Source organism: Nerophis ophidion, linkage group LG03, assembly GCF_033978795.1.
Source record: "Nerophis ophidion isolate RoL-2023_Sa linkage group LG03, RoL_Noph_v1.0, whole genome shotgun sequence".
NCBI classification, from domain to species: domain Eukaryota; kingdom Metazoa; phylum Chordata; class Actinopteri; order Syngnathiformes; family Syngnathidae; genus Nerophis; species Nerophis ophidion.
In genome coordinates this window covers 86,266,414-86,288,913 of record NC_084613.1, presented here as the reverse complement: position 1 = coordinate 86,288,913, position 22,500 = coordinate 86,266,414, and the positions used below count along the sequence as shown (strand labels likewise).

At 40.4% G+C, this 22,500-nt stretch overlaps 1 protein-coding gene across 1 annotated transcript in view; it reads right to left on the bottom strand.

Annotated features, from left to right (window-relative positions):
* The window catches only part of stard9 (StAR-related lipid transfer (START) domain containing 9), a 131,481-nt gene that overhangs the window by 61,164 nt on the left and 47,817 nt on the right, over positions 1–22,500 (bottom strand). The window contains exons 4-7 of the mRNA XM_061896276.1: positions 11,158–11,274; positions 7,533–7,565; positions 7,389–7,450; positions 2,812–2,924 (exon numbers count right to left, since the gene is read on the bottom strand). Coding sequence (XP_061752260.1) covers positions 2,812–2,924; positions 7,389–7,450; positions 7,533–7,565; positions 11,158–11,274 — 325 coding nt within the window. The remainder of the gene's footprint in view (positions 1–2,811; positions 2,925–7,388; positions 7,451–7,532; positions 7,566–11,157; positions 11,275–22,500) is intronic.

Below are 22,500 nucleotides of genomic sequence, written 5' to 3'. Positions count from 1 at the left end.
GTCAAAGACAACTTTGTTTTTTATAGTAAAACTGGAATATGCAGTATTTAGATAGATAGTACTTTATTGATTCCTTCAGGAGAGTTCCTTTATTTAGCAATTAAAGCCCTCAAAATCAATAATGCAGGACACTACTTATTTTAATTATTTAATATGTTTGAGTAATCACAGTGAAAAGTTAAATAAAATCCTACTAAATATATTTTAAATCAGAAAGGTTCCCCACTTATAAAGTGATACATTTGTATTAGTTTTTTTTTACTTTTAACACTTAAATTTCAAGATCAACTTCCGATTTTAAGTTTGAACTATTATTTTATTTGTTTTATGCTCTTTTGTTTTTATACGGCAACCCACAACATATGCAATATTTGTTCCACATAAAACATTTTAAAGTGATAATTTTTAAGTAATAATTCATTATAACATAGATTTTTTTTCTTTTTTTTTGAGCAATGGAAAAAAAAAAGAAAATAAAAACAAAAGGAACAAAAAAACATCCTGCATGGCAGCTTTTTGTCAACATTGCCACTTTTCTCATTAGATTTCACCTCATTCCACTTTTCTTTTTTTTTTAAATGTTTTTTTAATTTTTGGCAATACTATCAATTTAGCAATTTTTGCAGAATGCGGGCCACACTTTGGACACACCTGCTCTAGTCAGTATAAAGACATTAAGTTCTCCAAAAATATAGATTTTTTTAATTTAGCTAACATTCAAAGACTAGCATCAATACAAATTTCACATCGAATCCTAAACAACACTGCACCAGCGCCACTTAAGCACTTTGTCCAGTTTACATCTGCTGTGACAACTAGAAACACACCAGCCTCCACCAGGTGGCAGTGTAGCGTACACAGATGTAAACATCTTTAGCACAATCAGCCTTTTCATATAAAGCCATTAGGGAATGGAACGACCTCACAACAAGAAGATTCGGTCCTATTTTGAAAAATTTAATAAAATAAGATAAATGAATAAAAAAAAAAATAAATCATAAATAAAGTAAAACAATTACATAAGAAATAGTAATTAATGAAAAAGTTAGTGGACCAGCGCCACAAGCAATCAACCTTCGATCCCTCAGACGGCACTGTATCAAAAACCGACATCAATCAATAAAGGATATCACCACATGGGCTCAGGAACACTTCAGAAAACCGCTGTCACTAAATACAGTTGGTCGCTACATCTGTAAGTGCAAGTTAAAGCTCTACTATGCAAAGCCAAAGCCATTTATCAACAACATCCAGAAACGCCGCCGGCTTCTCTGGGCCCGAGATCATCTCAGATGGACTGATGCAAAGTGGAAAAGTGTTCTGTGGTCTGACGAGTCCACATTTCAAATTGTTTTTGGAAATATTCGCCTTCCCAAAGGGGAAGCGAACCATCCAGACTGTTAATGACAAAAAGTTCAAAAGTCAGCATGTGTGATGGTATGGGGGTGCATTAGTGCCCAAGGCATGGGTAACTTACACATCTGTGAAGGCACCATTAATGCTGAAAGGTACATACAGCTTTTGGAACAACATATGTTGCCATCTAAGCGCCGTCTTTTTCATGGACGCCCCTGCTTATTTCAGCAAGACAATGCCAAGCCACATTCAGCATGTGTTACAACAGCGTGGCTTCGTAAAAAAAAGAGTGCGGGTACTTTCCTGGCCCACCTGCAGTCCAGACCTGTCTCCCATGGAAAATGTGTGGCGCATTATGAAGCGTAAAATACGACAACGGAAACCCCGGACTGTTGAAGGACTGAAGCTCTACATAAAACAAGAATGGGAAAGAATTCCACTTTCAAAGCTTCAACAATTAGTTTCCTCAGTTCCCAAATGTTTATTGAGTGTTGTTAAAAGAAAAGGTGATGTAACACAGTGGTGAACATGCCCTTTCCCAACTACTTTGGCACGTGTTGCAGCCATGAAATTCAAAGTTAATTATTTGCAAAAAAAATAAAGTTTATGAGTTTGAACATTAAATATCTTGTCTTTGTAGCATATTCAATTGAATATGGGTTGAAAATGATTTGCAAATCATTGTATTCCGTTTGGGGTTTGTATTTAAAAAAAAATGGAGTGGATTTTTACACTCTTAAGAAAAATATTAAAAAAAAAGATTTAAACCATTTATCATCATTAAAAAAGTTACTGCTACCTCGCTACCTCCAAAAAAGGGGCGCCAGCTGGGTATGTTTTATGACCCCCCCCCGCCCCCAGGAAGTGGGCGTGGCTTCCACAGACCCTCTAAAAAGGGGGTACCAGCGGGGGATTGTTTTATGAGTCCAGGAAGTGGGCATGGCCTAAACCGGAAACAGGAAGTATACGTCCCATCCGGCTGCCGTTTTAATTTGTAGTTCTTTTTAAGCTGTCTGCCATCTTGGTTGGAGCCATATTTGGGCGTAGCAACCACAAAGGAACAAAGAAATGAATGCGATCTATTTAAAGCAATGAAAACTTTAAAAAAGAAAATCCCACAGAAATTCTTGGGGATCCAACATTTAATAAAAAAAATAAAATAATGAAACATTTAAAAATAAGTCATCCTTTTCTTTTATTATTTCTTTTAACAGTTAAGTCTCTAGATCAACTTTACATCTATCCGCCGATTATAAGTTTTTATTGAGTTTTTTTACACCTTTTTTTTGTTTCTTTTATGCCCTTTTTGTCAAGGAAAACTTAAGTTTGAACAATGCAACTTTTTCCTGTTTGCTCTTTTCTTCTACTTTTTTATGTTTTGTTATGTAGTTTTAGAATATACGGAAAAGGCCGCGCTCTGCAGACTCCGTGCACACAGCAGATGTAATCACTCACCTTGCACGTAGGGTCCTTTATCAGGATGTTCTCGGACTCTTAGCGAGGCTCTCTTCTTCTGCTCGCCACCTCCGAGCAGGTCTCTGACTCGCTCATTGTAGATCTCCAAAAAACTGCACACGAGAAACAACAAAGGAAAGTCGTTTAACCTTCTCCCTTCGCAGATATTTCACTAAAGTCTGGAACAGTACTCTGGAATGCCCTCCCGGTAACAGTTCGAGATGCTACCTCAGTAGAAGCATTTAAGTCTCACCTTAAAACTCTTCTGTATACTCTAGCCTTTAAATAGACCTCCTTTTTAGACCAGTTGATCTGCCGCTTCTTTTCTTTTTTTTCCTATGTCCCCCGGTCCGATGACCATGGATGAAGTACTGGCTGTCCAGAGTCGAGACCCAGGATGGACCGCTCGCCTGTGTATCGGTTGGGGACATCTCTACGCTGCTGATCCGCTTGAGATGGTTTCCTGTGGACGGGACTCTCGCTGCTGTCTTGGATCCGCTTTGAACTGAACTCTCGCGGCTGTGTTGGAGCCACTATGGATTGAACTTTCACAGTATCATGTTAGACCCGCTCGACATCCATTGCTTTTGGTCCTCTAGAGGGGGGGGGGTTGCCCACATCTGAGGTCCTCTCCAAGGTTTCTCATAGTCAGCATTGTCACTGGCGTCCCACTGGATGTGAATTCTCCCTGCCCACTGGGTGTGAGTTTTCCTTGCCCTTTTGTGGGTTCTTCCGAGGATGTTGTAGTCGTAATGATTTGTGCAGTCCTTTGAGACATTTGTGATTTGGGGCTATATAAATAAACATTGATTGATTGATAAACAAAAGCAAAAAGTCTAATTAATATGTAACCTAATTTTAAATTTCATGCAATAGAAAGTTATATACCGCACTGATATATTGACTATGAGCATTTATTTACCAAACCCAAAACCAGTGAAGTTGGCATGTTGTGTAAATGGTAAATAAAAAACCAATACAATGATTTGCAAATCCCTTTCAACTTATATTCAATTGAATAGACAGCCGAGACAAGTTATTTAATGTTCAAACTGAGAAATGTTTCTGGGTGTTGTTGATAAATGGCTTTTGATTTGCATAGTAGAGTTTTAACATGCACTTAAGACAGGCGTAGGGAACCTATGGCTCTAGAGCCAGATGTGGCTCTTTTGATGACTGCATCTGGCTCTCTGATAAATCCGATCTGACGTTGCTTAACACGATAAGCAACGTAATCACAGTGTTAAAAATAATGTTCAAAATATCAATTATTCTCATGAATTTTTAATCCGTCCATCCGTTTTCTACCGCACCGGTTCAAGAAGTTGCGTCAATGATAAGAAGTTATTTATTTATTATTGGTTAGTGTGGGGCTTTCCCTCCTGGGGGTTCTTCAGACCCCCAAGCACCGACATGAAAGCCTGTTTCAGGGTTACAATATTGTTTTATTTTTCAATAAATCTCTCAGTTTTCCAGAAATAGTATTTCCAGCCCCAACCCCATCTCTCCTCCTGGCTGCTGCTTATAACAGAGCGACAGGTGATTAAATAACAAGGCCCAGGTGGGCCGTCTACGCACCTGTCGCTGCAGGCCCGCAGGCCACGCGCCCTCCAGAGTTAGCTTCAGAATAACAATGTTATTACAAAGAATAAGAGACCTATTATACTCTAGAAATGTTGGTTTTACTTAAAAATGCACGCGTTTAGTTGTGTTAAGTGTTAAAAAAAATAATATATGGCTCTTACGGAAATATATTTCAAAATATTTGGCTTTTTGGCTCTCTCAGACAAAAAGGTTCCCGACCCCTGACTTAAGAGATGTAGCCACAAACTGTAGTTATGGCAGAGGTTTTCTGAAGTGTGGTGATATCCTTTACACACTGATGTCGATTTTTGGTGCAGTACCGCTTGAGGGATCGAAGGTCACGGGGCATTGCCGCTTACACGCAGTGATTTCTCCAGATTCTCTAAACCTTTTGATGATATTACAGACCGTAGATCAGAGGTTCTCAAATGGGGGTACTTGAAGGTATGCCAAGGGGTACGTGATATTTTTTTTTAAATATTCTAAAAAATAGCAACCGTTCAAAAATCCTTTATAAATACATTTATTGAATAATACTTCAACAAAATATGAATGTAAGTTCATAAAATGTGAAAAGAAAAGCAACAATGCAATATTCAGTGTTGACAACTAGACTTTTTGTGGACATGTTCCATAAATATTGATGTTAAAGATTTCTTTTTTTATGAAGAAATGTTTAGAAGTAAGTTGATAAATCCAGATGGATCTCTATTACAATCCCCAAAGAGGGCACTTTAAGTTGATGATTACTTCTATGTGGAGAAATCTTTATTTATAGTTAAATCACTTGTTTATTTTTCAACAGGTTTTTAGTCATTTTTATATCTTTTATTACAAATAGTTCAAGAAAGACCACTACAAATGATCAATATTTTGCACTGTTATACAATTTAATAAATCAGAAACTGATGACATAGTGCTGTATTTTACTTATTTATCTCTTTTTTTCAACCAAAAATGCTTTGCTCTGATTAGGGGGTACTTGAATTAAAAACATGTTCACAGGGGGTACATCACTGAAAAAAGGTTGAGAACCACTGCTGTAGATGGTGAAATCCCTAAATTCCTTGCAATAGCTCGTCGAGAAATGTTCTTAAACTGTTTGACAATTTGCTCACGCATTTGTTGAGAAAGTGGTGACCCTCACCCCATCTTTGTTTGTGTATGACTGAGCATTTCATGGAAGCTTCTTTTATACCCAATCATGGCACCCACCTGTTTCCAATCAGCCTGCACACCTGTGGGATGTTCCAAATAAGTGTTTGATGAGCATTCCTCAACTTTCTCAGCCTTTTTTTTTCCCACGTGTGCCAGCTTTTTTGAAACATGTTGCAGGCATCAAATTCCAAATGAGCTAATATTTGCCCAAAAAATAAAGTTCTCCATTAAGTATCTTGTCTTTGCAGTCTAGTCAATTAAATATAGGTTGAAAAGGATTTGCAAATCATTTTATTCTCTTTCTATTTACCATTTACACAAAGTGACAACTTCACTGGTTTTGGGGTTTGTATATACAATAATTAAATGTTTTTTTCCTGAATCAAAATTATCATTATATATATGTATATATACATATATATATACACACAACACACATGTACATACATATATACATATACATATATATACACATACTTATATACACATATACATATATATACACATACTTATATACACATATACATATATATACACATACTTATATACACATATACATATATATACACACACATGTACATACATATATACATACATATATACACATATACATACACATACATATATACACATATACATATATATATACACACATGTACATACATATATACACATATACATACACATATACATAAATATATATACATACACATATACATATGTAAATACATACACGTATACATATATATACATACATATATATATATATATATATATATATACACATACATACATATATATACACACACACACATACACATACATACATATCTATATCTATATACACACACATACACATAAATACATATCTATATATACATACATACATACACATACATACATATATATGCATACACACACACATATATATATGTATATATACACACACACACACACACACATACATACATATATATGTACATATTTTTATTTATATATATATCTACAGATACACACACACAAATATGAATGTATATATATATATATACATATATATATATATATATATATATATGTAGGTGTGGGAAAAATCACAAGACTACTTCATCTCTACAGAACTGTTTCATGAGGGGTTCCCTCAATCATCAGGAGATTTTAATGGAAGCATTCACATACAATGGTTTGTATTTATTTAATGGTTTATAAAATCTCCTGATGATTGAGGGAACCCCTCATGAAACAGTTCTGTAGAGATGAGGTAGTCTTGTGATTTTTCCCACACCTACATATTGCGCTCTACCACGGTATCGAGCACTATTCTCTGGATAATCCAATCAAGATATATATATATATATATATATATATACATAAAGAAAAATATGTTTAATCTTTTATTGTGTTTTGTGTTAGAAACATCTCCAGACCACTTGGTAATGCTTCACAAGTTGCGTTAAGAAAAAAAGCATGTTTACGTTTGCACAAGTCAACATGTTTAAAAAGAAGTAGAGAGAAGCAGAGTGTGTTTGCTTCTACTCTTCCTCAGCGACTGTGATGATGGCAGCATCAGTCAACGTCAATAATGATTAGACACAAGAAAAAAAGGAAGGGCCAGGATTTATTGCGTGCGTAGAAGAAACTTGGTAATCTTGCTTTTGTCGGCGTGAAAAATAATTAAAAAAGTTGAGTTTTTGTTGACTGACAAGGTCTACAAAGCCCTTCAGCCAGAACTAGAAAAACACGTTTATGATAAGCATTTCATTGCCTGAAGCTGTGCGGCTGTTTGGATTTCATCAGCAGCAAAAGGACAGGAAAGCAAAAACACTTTGAGATATTACCTGATCTCCACTCTGCTCGAGTTCTGCCCGTCGGGAAGTGGATCCTGAGACCTAAAAAGGCCCTTGGAGGACAAAAGAGATGCTATGTAGCGCAAATAACTTTTGCTCAAGAAAAGCTGGAACATTTGTGTGTGACTTTGGTACCTGACAGATGCGAGGAGTCAAACCAGTGGAGTCCTGTTGTCACACAGAACAATAAACATTGTGTTAGAGCACAGGTGTCCAAAGTGCGGCCATCGGCTATTTTTTTACTGGCCTGCGCCTCCTTCCAAAAATACTACAAAAAAAAACATTAAAAAGTGGTATAAAAAAGTAAACAGGTGAAATTTAACAAGAAAAAGTTGCATTGTTGACTCTAATAACAAAAACTTGCCATGCAAGAATACATCTAAATAAATGTTGTTATGAATTTAAGTCTCATCTTAAAACTCATTTGTATACTCTAGCCTTTAAATAGATCTCCTTTTTAGACCAGTTGATCTGCCGCTTCTTTTCTTTCTTTCTCCTATGTCCCCCCCTCCCTTGTGGAGGGGGTCCGGTCCGATGACCATGGATGAAGTACTGACTGTCCAGAGTCGAGACCCAGGATGGACCGCTCGTCGGGACCCAGGATGGACCGCTCGCCTGTATCGGTTGGGGACATCTCTACGCTGCTGATCCGCTTCAGATGGTTTCCTGTGGACGGGACTCTCGCTGCTGTCTTGGAGCCACTATGGATTGAACTTTCACAGTATCATGTTGGACCCGCTCGACATCCATTGCTTTCGGTCCCCTAGAGGGGGGGGGGGTTGCCCACATCTGAGGTCCTCTCCAAGGTTTCTCATAGTCAGCATTGTCGCTGGCGTCCCACTGAATGTGAATTCTCCCTGCCCACTGGGTGTGAGTTTTCCTTGCCCTTTTGTGGGTTCTTCCGAGGATGTTGTAGTCGTAATGATTTGTGCAGTCCTTTGAGACATTTGTGATTTGGGGCTATATAAATAAACATTGATTGATTGATTGATTGAATCATTGACTTATTCAAAACTCCATTTACTTCATATCAAATATTCTACTTAGAAATCGGGCGGCATAGCTCGGTTGGTAGAGTGGCCGTGCCAGCAACTTGAGGGTTGCAGGTTCGATTCCCGCTTCTGCCATCCTAGTCACTGCCGTTGTGTCCTTGGGCAAGACACTTTACCCACCTGCTCCCAGTGCCACCCACACCGGTTTAAATGTAACTTAGATATTGGGTTTCACTATCTAAAGCGCTTTGAGTCACTAGAGAAAAGCGCTATATAAATATAATTCACAAATTGCATATTCTATTTTTCGGACTATAAATCCCAGTTTTTTTCATAGTTTGGCCAGGGGTGCGACTTATACTCTGGAGCGACTTATGCGTGAAATTAATAACACATTACCTTCGCGGTGCGATACAACAATGGAGGACAGAGGTTTGCCGACATTGTTCAGCAGCAGTAGGGTATGCTTCTGCCAACACGTCAAACATGCTAACCCCTTTGAAGCGTCACCACCCCCAAGTCAAGCTCGCTTTAAGGAAGAGAAAGAGGAGCGTGGTGCAAACACCGCATTCAAGCAGCCTCTCCACGGCCAGCCAGGCAGGTCTAAAGCAATAACAAATGTTTTTAGAGCAGGCACATTTAAGACCATCCAAGCATCCATTTTCTACTGCTTGTCCTGTTCGGCGTCGCTGTATTGCATCAAAACTAGGTTTTGACCCACTTCTATGGTGGAAGAACAATACGCCCATATATCCTCTTATTACCAAGTTAGCCAGGCTTGACTTGAAACTGTTTACAGTTGCATTTTTTATATGTAAAAGAAAAGTTTTGTCATTTTATTTCATCTCAGCAACAACTGGAGGCAGTTTAATGTTGATTAACGTGGATTTAAACAAGTTGAAAAACTTATTGGGGTGTTACCATTTAGTGGTCAATTGTACGGAATATGTACTGTACTGTGCTATCTACTAATAAAAGTCTCAATCAGTCAATCAAAAAAAACACTTTATATGGAGAAAGGTTTTGTTAAGAAACCATTCTGATCCTGATCTTATTAGGGTCCTTGGACCCTATTGAAACTGCTGTGTTTTATTATTATTCCGCACCTACGCGCTGTAATTTGACCCCCTTAACATGCTTCAAAACTCACCAAATTTGACACACACGTCGGTATAGCAAACCTTCCCAATATATTAAGCAACCAATCCCCCAAAAGGAAAATTGCGCTCTAGCGCCCCCTAGGAAAAAATTACAGACAAAACTGCATGTAACTTCTGTTAGGAATGTCATAGCGACATGAAACAAAAACTCCTATGTAGGTCTGACTTAGACCCAATTTTCATACACTCACTTCTTTCAGCAAAAATCTACAGGAAGTTGGCAAAAACCCCTTCAAAATAAAATTTTTGCAAAAAATGCAATTTTTGCCTCTTTGCGCTGTAATTTGACCCCTTTAAAATGCTTCAAAACTCACCAAACTTGGCGCACACATCAGGACTGGAGAATATTGCGATCTAATGAAAAAACCAAACCCCAAAACTCAAAATTGCGCTCTAGCGCTATTTTTGAATAAAACACTGAAAAAACTGCTCCTAGGAAGAAAACACAGACAAAATTGCTTGTAACTTCCGGTAAGAATGTCGGAGGGACATGAAACAAAAACCTCTATGTAGGTCTCGCTTAGACCTACATTTCATAGATTGACAACCCCCAACAAAAATCAACAGGAAGTTTGCAATCCCCCCTTCAAAACAAAAGTTTTGTAAAAACCGTTCACCTTTCTTCAAACATTATCTCCTCTGAGTGCGTTTGTTGTTTTGGCTTCAAACTCGCACAGGAGAGAGATTGAACCCTTCTGATTAAAAGTATAGAACAGAGTTTTGATAAGTTCTCAGGTTTTGATTTTACGCGCCTTCAAAGAACCCCTGTGCAAAGTCTCCTAAAAAATGTCATTTTTGCCTCTTTGAGCTGTTATTTGACCCCCTTAAAATGCTTCTAAACTCACCAAACTTGACACACACATCAGGACTGGAAAAAATTGCGATCTGATGAAAAAACCTAACCTCAAAACTCAAAATTGCGCTCTACCGCCCCCCGAGGAATACAACGCGGACAAACTGCTGCTAGGAAGAAAACACAGACAAAACTGCTTGTAACTTCCGGTAGGAATGTCAGAGAGACATGAAACGAAAACCACTATGTAGGTCTCACTTAGACCTACATTTTAATAATTAACATACTTTAGCAAAAATCAACAGGAAGTCTGATATTTTCACTTCAATACAACAACTGCATTACTTTCACAATGCATTAGATTCTCAAAATAGTGGCTCCAAGGCGTCTTCTAACGCTTATCCGGCCGTGGGTCTCGGGGGCAGCAGCCAAAGGCGGACCCGACCAACGCTGCTTGCAGCTTTAATTTAGTTTGTATTTTATACATGTTGACCACATTAACCCTGGCAATGGACCCTGTGTGTATATGTATGTTATGCTATTGTTTACAAATTTGGTAAATAAATTAACAAAAAATGTATATTTTGTTGTTTTCTTACTGTACAGAAAATGAACCGAACCATGACCTCTAAAACGAGGTATGTACCGAACCGAAATTTTTACGTACCGTTACACCCTTAGTTTTGAAAATGAAAAATATCAAAATGGCTCCTGGATACTTTAATTTTTTACTGTGTGGAAAAAATCTGGACACGCACCTGTGTTGGAATATCAACATTTCGTACAGAAATATAACAGAGCAAGATCCCGCTCACCGGTGTTCCCATCATGGTGTAAGTCTTTCCGGATCCCGTCTGGCCGTAAGCAAACAGACACACGTTGTATCCCTGGGACGCTGCGGCCAGCACCGACACACCCAGGTCTTGGAACACCTGAGGAAAACAAGTGTAGGTTTTCACCATCACAAGGTCTTGATCATGTTCTGTGTCAACATGCGTGCACCAAGACTTGATGGGCAAAATAAACCTGGACTACAAGTGTAGCTTGGCCGTGTGGGAGAATCCCACTCCAAATAATCCTTTGTTTTCACGTCTTTGTGTTGCACTCCAAACATGACTTTATTTTAACGAAGTCCAAGTGGTGGACTTTTAAAGCGCAAACAGAGAATCCTATGTGCACACTATATTGTCAAAAGTACAAACCCCGTTTCCATATGAGTTGGGAAATTGTGTTAGATGTAAATATAAACAGAATACAATGATTTGCAAATCCTTTTCAAGCCATATTCAGTTGAATATGCCACAAAGACAACATATTTGATGTTCAAACTCATAAACATTTTTTTTGCAAATATCAATCAATGTTTATTTATATAGCCCCAAATCACAAATGTCTCAAAGGACTGCACAAATCATTACGACTACAACATCCTCGGAAGAACCCACAAAAGGGCAAGGAAAACTCACACCCAGTGGGCAGGGAGAATTCACATCCAGTGGGACGCCAGTGACAATGCTGACTATGAGAAACCTTGGAGAGGACCTCAGATGTGGGCAACCCCCCCCCTCTAGGGGACCGAAAGCAATGGATGTCGAGCGGGTCCAACATGATACTGTGAAAGTTCAATCCATAGTGGCTCCAAGACAGCAGTGAGAGTCCCGTCCACAGGAAACCATCTCAAGCGGATCAGCAGCGTAGAGATGTCCCCAACCGATACAGGCGAGCGGCCCATCCTGGGTCCCGACGAGCGGTCCATCCTGGGTCTCGACTCTGGACATCATTAATCGTTAACTTTAGAATTTGATGCCAGCAACACGTGACAAAGTAGTTGGGAAAGGTGGCAATAAAAACTAAAAAAGTTGAGGAATGCTCATCAAGCACTTATTTGGAACAACCCACAGGTGTGCAGGCTAATTGGGAACAGGTGGGTGCCATGATTGGGTATAAAAACAGCTTCCCAAAAAATGCTCAGTCTTTCACAAGAAAGGATGGGGCGAGGTACACCCCTTTGTCCACAACTGTGTGAGCAAATAGTCAAACAGTTTAAGAACAACCTTTCTCAAAGTGCAATTGGAAGGAATGTAGGGATTTCAACATCTACGCTCCATAATATCATCAAAAGGTTCAGAGAATCTGGAGAAATCACTCCACGTAAGCGGCATGGTCGGAAACCAACATTGAATGACCGTGACCTTCCATCCCTCAGACGGCACTGTATCAAAAACCGACATCAATCTCGAAAGGATATCACCACATGGGCTCAGGAACACTTCAGAAAACCACTGTCACTAAATACAGTTGGTCGCTACATCTGTAAGTGCAAGTTAAAGCTCTACTATGCAAAGCGAAAGCAATTTATCAACAACATCCAGTAACGCCGACGGCTTCTCTGGGCCCGAGATCATCTAAGATGGACTGATGCAAAGTGGAAAAGTGTTCTGTGGTCCCGACGAGTCCACATTTCAAATTGTTTTTGGAAATATTCCACATCGTGTCATCCGGACCAAAGGGGAACCGAACCATCCAGACTGTTATCGACAGAAAGTTGAAAAGCCAGCATGTGTGATGGTATGGGGGTGCATTAGTGCCCAAGGCATGGATATTCAGTTGAATATGCTACAAAGACAACATATTTGATGTTCAAACTCATAAACATTTTTTTTTTGCAAATAATCATTAACTTTAGGATTTGATGCCAGCAACACGTGACAAAGAAGTTGGGAAAGGTGGCAATACAAACTAAAAAAGTTGAGGAATGCTCATCAAACACTTATTTGGAACATCCCACAGGTGTGCAGGCTAATTGGGAACAGGTGGGTGCCATGATTGGCTATAAAAACAGCTTCCCAAAAAATGCTCAGTCTTTCACAAGAAAGGATGGGGCGAGGTACACCCCTTTGTCCACAACTGCGTGAGCAAATAGTCAAACAGTTTAAGAACAACCTTTCTCAAAGTGCAATTGCAAGAAATTTAGGGATTTCAACATCTACGCTCCATAATATCATCAAAAGGTTCAGAGAATCTGGAGAAATCACTCCACGTAAGCGGCATGGCCGGAAACCAACATTGAATGACCGTGACCTTCCATCCCTCAGACGGCACTGTATCAAAAACCGACATCAGTCTCTAAAGGATATCACCACATGAGCTCAGGAACACTTCAGAAAACCACTTTCACTAAATAAAGTTTGTTGCTACATCTGCAAGTGCAAGTAAAAGCTTTACTATGCAGAGCAAAAGCCATTTATCAACAACATCCAGAAACGCCGCCGACTTGTCTGGGCCCGAGATAATCTAAGATGGACTGATGCAAAGTGGAAAAGTGTTCTGTGGTCTGACGAGTCCACATTTCAAATTGTTTTGGGAAATATTCCACATCGTGTCATCCGGACCAAAGGGGAAGCGAACCATCCAGACTGTTACCGACACAAAGTTCAAAAGCTAGCATCTGTTTAGGGTATGGGGGTGCATTAGTGCCCAAGGCATGGGTAACTTACACATCTGTGAAGGCACCATTAATGCTGAAAGGTACATACAGCTTTTGGAACAACATATGCTGCCATCCAAGCGACAACTTGTTCATGGACGCCCCTGCTTATTTCAGCAAGACAATGCCAAGACACATTCAGCATGTGTTACAACAGTGTGGCTTCGTAAAAAAAAAAAGAGTCCAGACCTGTCTCCCATGGAAAATGTGCGACGCATTATGAAGCGTAAAATACGACAACGGAGACCCCGGACTGTTGAACGACTGAAGCTCTACATAAAACAAGAATTAGAAATTCTTGTTTATTTTTGGTTTCAGCATTAGATACCTTTTTACCTGCATGCTGCCTCCCGCTGTCTCCTACAGCTACAAAGCAATTAGCTACCGGCTGCCACCTACTGATAGGGTACTAATTATTGTCCCTGAAAAAAACAATCAACGTCTAATCGGGCTTTTCCACTTTGGCAGAGGTCTGCGCCCCAAAAAAATGTCGTATTGTTAGCTTTTCATCCTTAATAAACAATAAAAAAACATGAAAACTATTTTCCTGATGTGGACGAACTGGCAATCACATGCTTGCAAAAAGGTGGTAGAGGACACTAAGAACAGACCTGAGACTTGGCACGGTCTTCCCCACAACCATAACAGTCTGCGATCAGCAAGGGGGCCCCCAGGCTGGGGTCTGGCCCCGGTTGGGGTAAGTACACATTGGAGAAGGGGAGGAATGCTCTTTAAAGTTGTTAGAATCCCCGAAAGATCAAACACAAGCATACTTTCAACACACCTCCTGTGTGCGAGTACGAGTCCAGAAGCTGGGCTTACAAAGCAACGGGGATGGGTTTAGCTTGGACTTGGTTTAAAGCTCTTGTGAAAGACCTTACCAAACACCCCGAGAGCTCACTGGAGCTTTTAGGAGCGTGTGAACCAAAGTCTGCACACAAGCAGGGCTGTCCACCGAAAACTGAAAAATGAAAGAATGCAGGGAATATTTGTCATTTTTAAACCTAATATCATATATCCATTTTTCATTTAACATTAAGGGCTTCCCTCAAGTTTGTTACCAGGGATCTCAAATGCTCTCAGTCATAAAAATCTTTAGATCAGTGTTTTTTAACCACAGTCTGGTGTGCCTTGGGAGATTTTCTAATTTCACCTATTTGTGTTAAAAATATTTTTTGTAAACCAGTAATTATAGTCTGCAAATGTTGTGTTGTTGTTGAGTGTCGGGGCTGTCTAGAGCTCGGCAGAATACCCGTGTAATACTCTTCCATATCAGTAGGTGGCAGCAGGTTATGGTAAAAATGTCAGCTGTGTGGGATTATTTTACCCTACAAAACAAAAAAGATGAAGAGGTGGAGTGCAAAACATGCCACGATAAAGTCAAGCGTGGTGGTAAAGTTGTAAGACATTTTAATGACTCTTGAGAGTGAGAGGCTTTTTAGCACAGCCTCACTCATCGTTGATGAACACAGGAGCAGGCTGACACCCGAGCATCTTGAAGTCCTCGTCTTTGTTAGAAAGAATCTCCCCATTATGCTTGGACTTCAATTGTTATGCAATTTATTAGCTGCTTTAAATATCCATCCATTTTCTACCTTCTGCTTGTCCCTTTTGGGGTCGTGGGGGGTGCTGGAGCCCATCTAAGCTGCACTCGGGCGGAAGGCGGGGTACACCCCGGACAAGTCGCCACCTCATCGCAGGACCAACACAGATAGACAGACAACATTCACACTCACATTCACACACTAGGGACCATTTAGTGTTGCCAATCAACCTATCCCCAGGTGCATGTCTTTGGAGGTGGGAGGGGCCTATCCCCAGGTGCATATCTTTGGAGGTGGGAGGGGCCTATCACCAGGTGCATGTCTTTGGAGGTGGGAGGAAGCCGGAGTACCCGGAGGGAACTCACGCATTCACGGGGAGAACATGCAAACTCCACACAGACAGATCCGAGCCCGGGATTGAACCTAGGACTACTCAGGACCTTTGTATTGTGAGGCAGATGCACTAACCCCTCTACCACCGTGCTGCCCTGGTCAAGAACATGTTTTGCTTTATTCATCATTGACGTGTTTCTTGCTACTTTATGTTGTATATTTTTTACAAGGAATTTCCAGTTCAATTTATCATCAATTATTATACCTAGAAATTTGGTTTAATTTACTCTTACAATTTCTATTCCGTCTGTTTGGACTTGTGTTTGACTTTTCTTCTACTGTTACCAAATATAATTGTTTTAGTTGTACTGAGATTCAACGATAGTCTGTTTTTGTCAAACCATATTTTTAATTTGTTAATTTCTTCTGTTATTATTTGTATTATCTTCTGCGTGTTGTCTCCTGAACAAAACGCTGTTGTATCATCCGCGAATAACACTAACTTTAAATATTTTGTAACTTTACAAATGTCATTTATATAGAGATTGAATAATTTAGGTTTTCCCGTTACAGTACACCTGCTCACAACTTTATTCCACTTCCCTGCCGCTCCCAGTCCGTGAATCGCTCTCCCTGGCCACCTGAGGGCACCACAGACAGTGGATGCTTTTAAAAAAGGCTTAAAAACCCTTCTATTTAAAAAGCTTTTCTTTTTTTAAACTATAAGCATTGTAGTTCTAGTTTTTATTTTATTAACTTGATTTGTTTTTTTTAATACACTGTAGCACTTTGAGGTTGTTTGCTCAATGGAAAGTGTTTTTTAAAAATAAAATATATTATCATTATTATGAATGCTTTTAGAAGTGGAATAAATAGCCCTATTCTAAAAGTAATAATTATTTTAAAATGTTAAAAAATGAGCTCTGAGCCGCACTTTGGACACCTTTGAGCTACAGCATGCGTGCAGATGGCTTGGTCACCTTTTTCCGGGGAGAGACTTTATAAACATCAGCATTGACAGGAAGGTCAACAATTCCTAAAAACATTGATTTTGATCTTTAGCATTTTGAGCAGTGACAATTAAAATTAAAAAAAGCCTGCATGGCAACTTTGTGTCATTGTCAACAATTTAACGTTTTCACGTTACAGTACACCTTGCTCACACTTTTATTCCACTTCTCCGTCACTCCCAGTCAGTGGAACGCTCTCCCTGACCACCTGAGGGCACCACAGACTGTGGATGCTTTTAAAAAAGGCTTAAACACCCTTCTTTTTAAAAAAAGCCTCTTTTTTTTTTTTTAGATATATCCGTGCTAGTTCTAGTTTTTATTTTTATTTATTTTATCTTTTTCTTTAATTTTTTTTAATACACTGTAGCACTTTGAGGTTGTATGCTCAATGGAAAGTGCTTTTTACAAGTAAAATCTATTATTAATATTATTATTATTGATTTTAGAAGTAGAATAAATAGCCCTATGATAAAAGTAATTATATTTTTAGAATGTGTCGCGGGCCATTAACAAATTAGCTCCGAGCCGCACTTTGGACACCCTTGAGCTACAACAAGCGTGCAGATGGCTTGGTCACCTTTCTCCGGGGAGAGACTTTATAAACATCAGCATTGACAGGAAGCCAACGCTCGCTTGTGTACGCACGTTTTTTTTTTCCACAACAAAACTTTGGTCTTGGAGAAAACAATGGAGGAGGAAAAGCAGCATTTAGCGTTCAGCCTTCTGCAGGAAGTTTGCTCCTTTGAGCCCAAACAGTTTGTCATTTAGGATGAATAACCTTGTCATATGCCGAGCATGGAGTCAAACCAGACCTTTCGAAAGAAAAAACAGGAAGTTTACCAAAATACATTCAACAAAGTCTCTGTAATAACTAGCAGCTTTGACAAAATTTGAATTGGATCTTTACACAAACACAGTTTCCACATGAGTTGGGAAATTGTGTTAGATGTAAATATAAACAGAATACAATGATTTGCAAATCCTTTTCAAGCCATATTCAGTTGAATATGCTACAAAGACAACATATTTGATGTTCAAACTCATCAACTAATTAACTTAGAATTTCATGGCTGCAACACGTGCCAAAGTAGTTGGGAAAGGGCATGTTCACCACTGTGTTACATCACCTTTTCTTTTAACAACACTCAATAAACGTTTGGGAACTGAGGAAACTAATTGTTGAAGCTTTGAAAGTGGAATTCTTTCCCGTTCTTGTTTTATGTAGAGCTTCAGTCCTTCAACAGTCCGGGGTCTCCGCTGTCCTATTTTAGGCTTCATAATGCGCCACACATTTTCCATGGGAGACAGGTCTGGACTGCAGGTGGGCCAGGGAAGTACCCTCACTCTTTTTTTACGAATCCACGCTGTTGTAACACGTGCTGAATGTGGCTTGGCATTGTCTTGCTGAAAAAAGCAGGGGCGTCCATGGAAAAGACGGCGCTTGGATGGCAGCATATGTTGCTCCAAAACCTGTATGTACCTTTCAGCATTAATGGTGCCTTCACAGATGTGTAAGTTACCCATGCCTTGGGCACTAATGCACCCCCATACCATCACACATGCTGGCTTTTGAACTTTGCGTCGATAACAGTCTGGATGGTTCGCTTCCCCTTTGGTCCGGATGACACGATGTTGAATATTTCCAAAAACAATTTGAAATGTGGACTCATCAGACCACAGAACACTTTTCCACTTTGCATCAGTCCATCTTAGATGATCTCGGGCCCAGAGAAGCCGGCGGCGTTTCTGGATGTTGTTGATAAATGGCTTTTGCTTTGCATAGTAGAGCTTTAACTTGCACTTACAGATGTAGCGACCAACTGTATTTACTGACAGTGGTTTTCTGAATTGTTCCTGAGCCCATGTGGTGATATCCTTTAGAGATTGATGTCAGCTTTTCATACAGTGCCGTCTGAGGGATCAAAGGTCACGGTCATTCAATGTTGGTTTCCGGCCATGCCGCTTACGTGGAGTGATTTCTCCAGATTCTCTGAACCTTTTGATGATATTATGGAGCGTAGATGTTGAAATCCCTAAATTTCTTGCAATTGCACTTTGAGAAAGGTTGTTCTTAAACTGTTTGACTATTTGCTCACGCAGTTGTGGACAAAGGGGTGTACCTTGCCCCATCCTTTCTTGTGAGAGACTAAGAATTTTTTGGGGAGCTGTTTTTATAACCTATCATCAGTGTGTGAATGGACGAATGTGGAAATACTGTCAAAGCGCTTTGGGCTCCTTAAAAAGGGGTAGAAAAGCGCTAAACAAGCACAACCCATTTACCATTATGGCACCCACCTGTTACCAATTAGCCTGCACACCTGTGGGATCTTCCAAATAAGTGTTTGATGAGCATTCCTCAACTTTATCAGTATTTATTGCTACCTTTCCCAACTTCTTTGTCACGTGTTGCTGGCATCAAATTCTAAAGTTAATGATTATTTGCAGAAAAAAAAAATGTTAATCAGTTTGAACATCAAATATGTTGTCTTTGTAGCATATTCAACTGAATATGGCTTGAAAAGGATTTGCAAATCATTGTATTCTGTTTATATTTACATCCAAAACAATTTCCCAACTCATATGGAAACGGGGTTTGTAGATATGAAGTTAGCAATATCAGCTGGAAAATAAACCAATTGGGGCAAAATCAGGGACGTCCAAAGTTTGGCCAGCAGCTCAATTTTAAATGGCCTGTGGTATATTCTAACAAATAAAAACAAGTGGGGGAAAAAAGAGCAAACGGGTGAAATGTAATGAGTAATAACACAAAGCTGCCATTTCTTTGAGGAAAAACGTCAGAAAACGACCTGCGAAACGTCTTTTCTCCGTCACGCTGTGTAGCGTGCAAGGACGAACCAAATATGCCTCCGTGTGGGACTGCGAAGCAAGCCGTGGGGAAAAAAAGAGCTAATGGGTGAAATGTAATGAGTAATAACACAAAGCTGCCATTTCGTTGAGGAAAAACGTCAGAAAACGACCTGCGAAACGTCTTTTCTCCGTCACGCTGTGTAACGTGCAAGGATGAACCAAATATGCCTCCGTGTGGGACTGCGAACCAAGCCGTGGGGAAAAAAAGAGCTAACGGGTGAAATGTAATGAGTAATAACACAAAGCTGCCATTTCTTTGAGGAAAAACGTCAGAAAACGACCGGCGAAACGTCTTTTCTCCGTCACGCTGTGTAGCGTGCAAGGACGAAGCAAATTTGCCTCCGTGTGGGACTGCGAACCAAGACGTGGGGAAAAAAAGAGCTAACGGGTGAAATGTAATGAGTAATAACACAAAGCTGCCATTTCTTTGAGGAAAAACGTCAGAAAACGACCGGCGAAACGTCTTTTCTCCGTCACGCTGTGTAGCGTGCAAGGACGAAGCAAATATGCCTCCGTGTGGGACTGCGAACCAAGCCGTGGGGAAAAAAAGAGCTAATGGGTGAAATGTAATGAGTAATAACACAAAGCTGCCATTTCTTTGAGGAAAAACGTCAGAAAACGACCTGCGAAACGTCTTTTCTCCGTCATGCTGTGTAGCGTGCAAGGACGAAGCAAATATGCCTCCGTGTGGGACTGCGAACCAGGCCGTGGGGAAAAAAAGAGCTAACGGGTGAAATGTAATGAGTAATAACACAAAGCTGCCATTTCTTTGAGGAAAAACGTCAGAAAACGACCTGCGAAACGTCTTTTCTCCGTCACGCTGTGTAGCGTGCAAGGACGAAGCAAATATGCCTCCGTGTGGGACTGCGAACCAAGCCGTGGGGAAAAAAAGAGCTAACGGGTGAAATGTAATGAGTAGTAACACAAAGCTGCCATTTCTTTGAGGAAAAACGTCAGAAAACGACCTGCGAAACGTCTTTTCTCCGTCACGCTGTGTAGCGTGCAAGGACGAAGCAAATATGCCTCCGTGTGGGACTGCGAACCAAGCCGTGGGGAAAAAAAGAGCTAATGGGTGAAATGTAATGAGTAATAACACAAAGCTGCCATTTCTTTGAGGAAAAACATCAGAAAACGACCTGCGAAACGTCTTTTCTCCGTCACGCTGTGTAGCGTGCAAGGACGAACCAAATATGCCTCCGTGTGGGACTGCGAACCAAGCCGTGGGGAAAAAAAGAGCTAATGGGTGAAATGTAATGAGTAATAACACAAAGCTGCCATTTCTTTGAGGAAAAACGTCAGAAAACGACCGGCGAAACGTCTTTTCTCCGTCACGCTGTGTAGCGTGCAAGGACGAAGCAAATTTGCCTCCGTGTGGGACTGCGAACCAAGACGTGGGGAAAAAAAGAGCTAACGGGTGAAATGTAATGAGTAATAACACAAAGCTGCCATTTCTTTGAGGAAAAACGTCAGAAAACGACCGGCGAAACGTCTTTTCTCCGTCACGCTGTGTAGCGTGCAAGGACGAAGCAAATTTGCCTCCGTGTGGGACTGCGAACCAAGACGTGGGGAAAAAAAGAGCTAACGGGTGAAATGTAATGAGTAATAACACAAAGCTGCCATTTCTTTGAGGAAAAACGTCAGAAAACGACCGGCGAAACGTCTTTTCTCCGTCACGCTGTGTAGCGTGCAAGGACGAAGCAAATTTGCCTCCGTGTGGGACTGCGAACCAAGACGTGGGGAAAAAAAGAGCTAACGGGTGAAATGTAATGAGTAATAACACAAAGCTGCCATTTCTTTGAGGAAAAACATCAGAAAACGACCGGCGAAACATCTTTTCTCCGTCACGCTGTGTAGCGTGCAAGGACGAAGCAAATATGCCTCCGTGTGGGACTGCGAAGCAAGCCGTGGGGAAAAAAAGAGCTAACGGGTGAAATGTAATGAGTAATAACACAAAGCTGCCATTTCTTTGAGGAAAAACGTCAGAAAACGACCGGCGAAACGTCTTTTCTCCGTCACGCTGTGTAGCGTGCAAGGACGAACCAAATATGCCTTCGTGTGGGACTGCGAAGCAAGCCGTGGGGAAAAAAAGAGCTAACGGGTGAAATGTAATGAGTAATAACACAAAGCTGCCATTTCTTTGAGGAAAAACGTCAGAAAACGACCTGCGAAACGTCTTTTCTCCGTCACGCTGTGTAGCGTGCAAGGACGAACCAAATATGCCTCCGTGTGGGACTACGAACCAAGACGTGGGGAAAAAAAGAGCTAACGGGTTAAATGTAATGAGTAATAACACAAAGCTGCCATTTCTTTGAGGAAAAACATCAGAAAACGACCTGCGAAACGTCTTTTCTCCGTCACGCTGTGTAGCGTGCAAGGACGAAGCAAATATGCCTCCGTGTGGGACTGCGAACCAAGCCGTGGGGAAAAAAAGAGCTAACGGGTGAAATGTAATGAGTAATAACACAAAGCTGCCATTTTGTTGAGGAAAAACGTCAGAAAACGACCTGCGAAACGTCTTTTCTCCGTCACGCTGTGTAGCGTGCAAGGACGAACCAAATATGCCTCCGTGTGGGACTGCGAACCAAGACGTGGGGGAAAAAAGAGCTAACGGGTGAAATGTAATGAGTAATAACACAAAGCTGCCATTTCTTTGAGGAAAAACGTCAGAAAATGACCGGCGAAACGTCTTTTCTCCGTCACGCTGTGTAGTGTGCAAGGACGAACCAAATATGCCTCCGTGTGGGACTGCGAACCAAGCCGTGGGGAAAAAAAGAGCTAACGGGTGTACTGTAATGAGTAATAACACAAAGCTGCCATTTCTTTGAGGAAAAACGTCAGAAAACGACCGGCGAAACGTCTTTTCTCCGTCACGCTGTGTAGCGTGCAAGGACGAACATAATATGCCTCCGTGTGGGA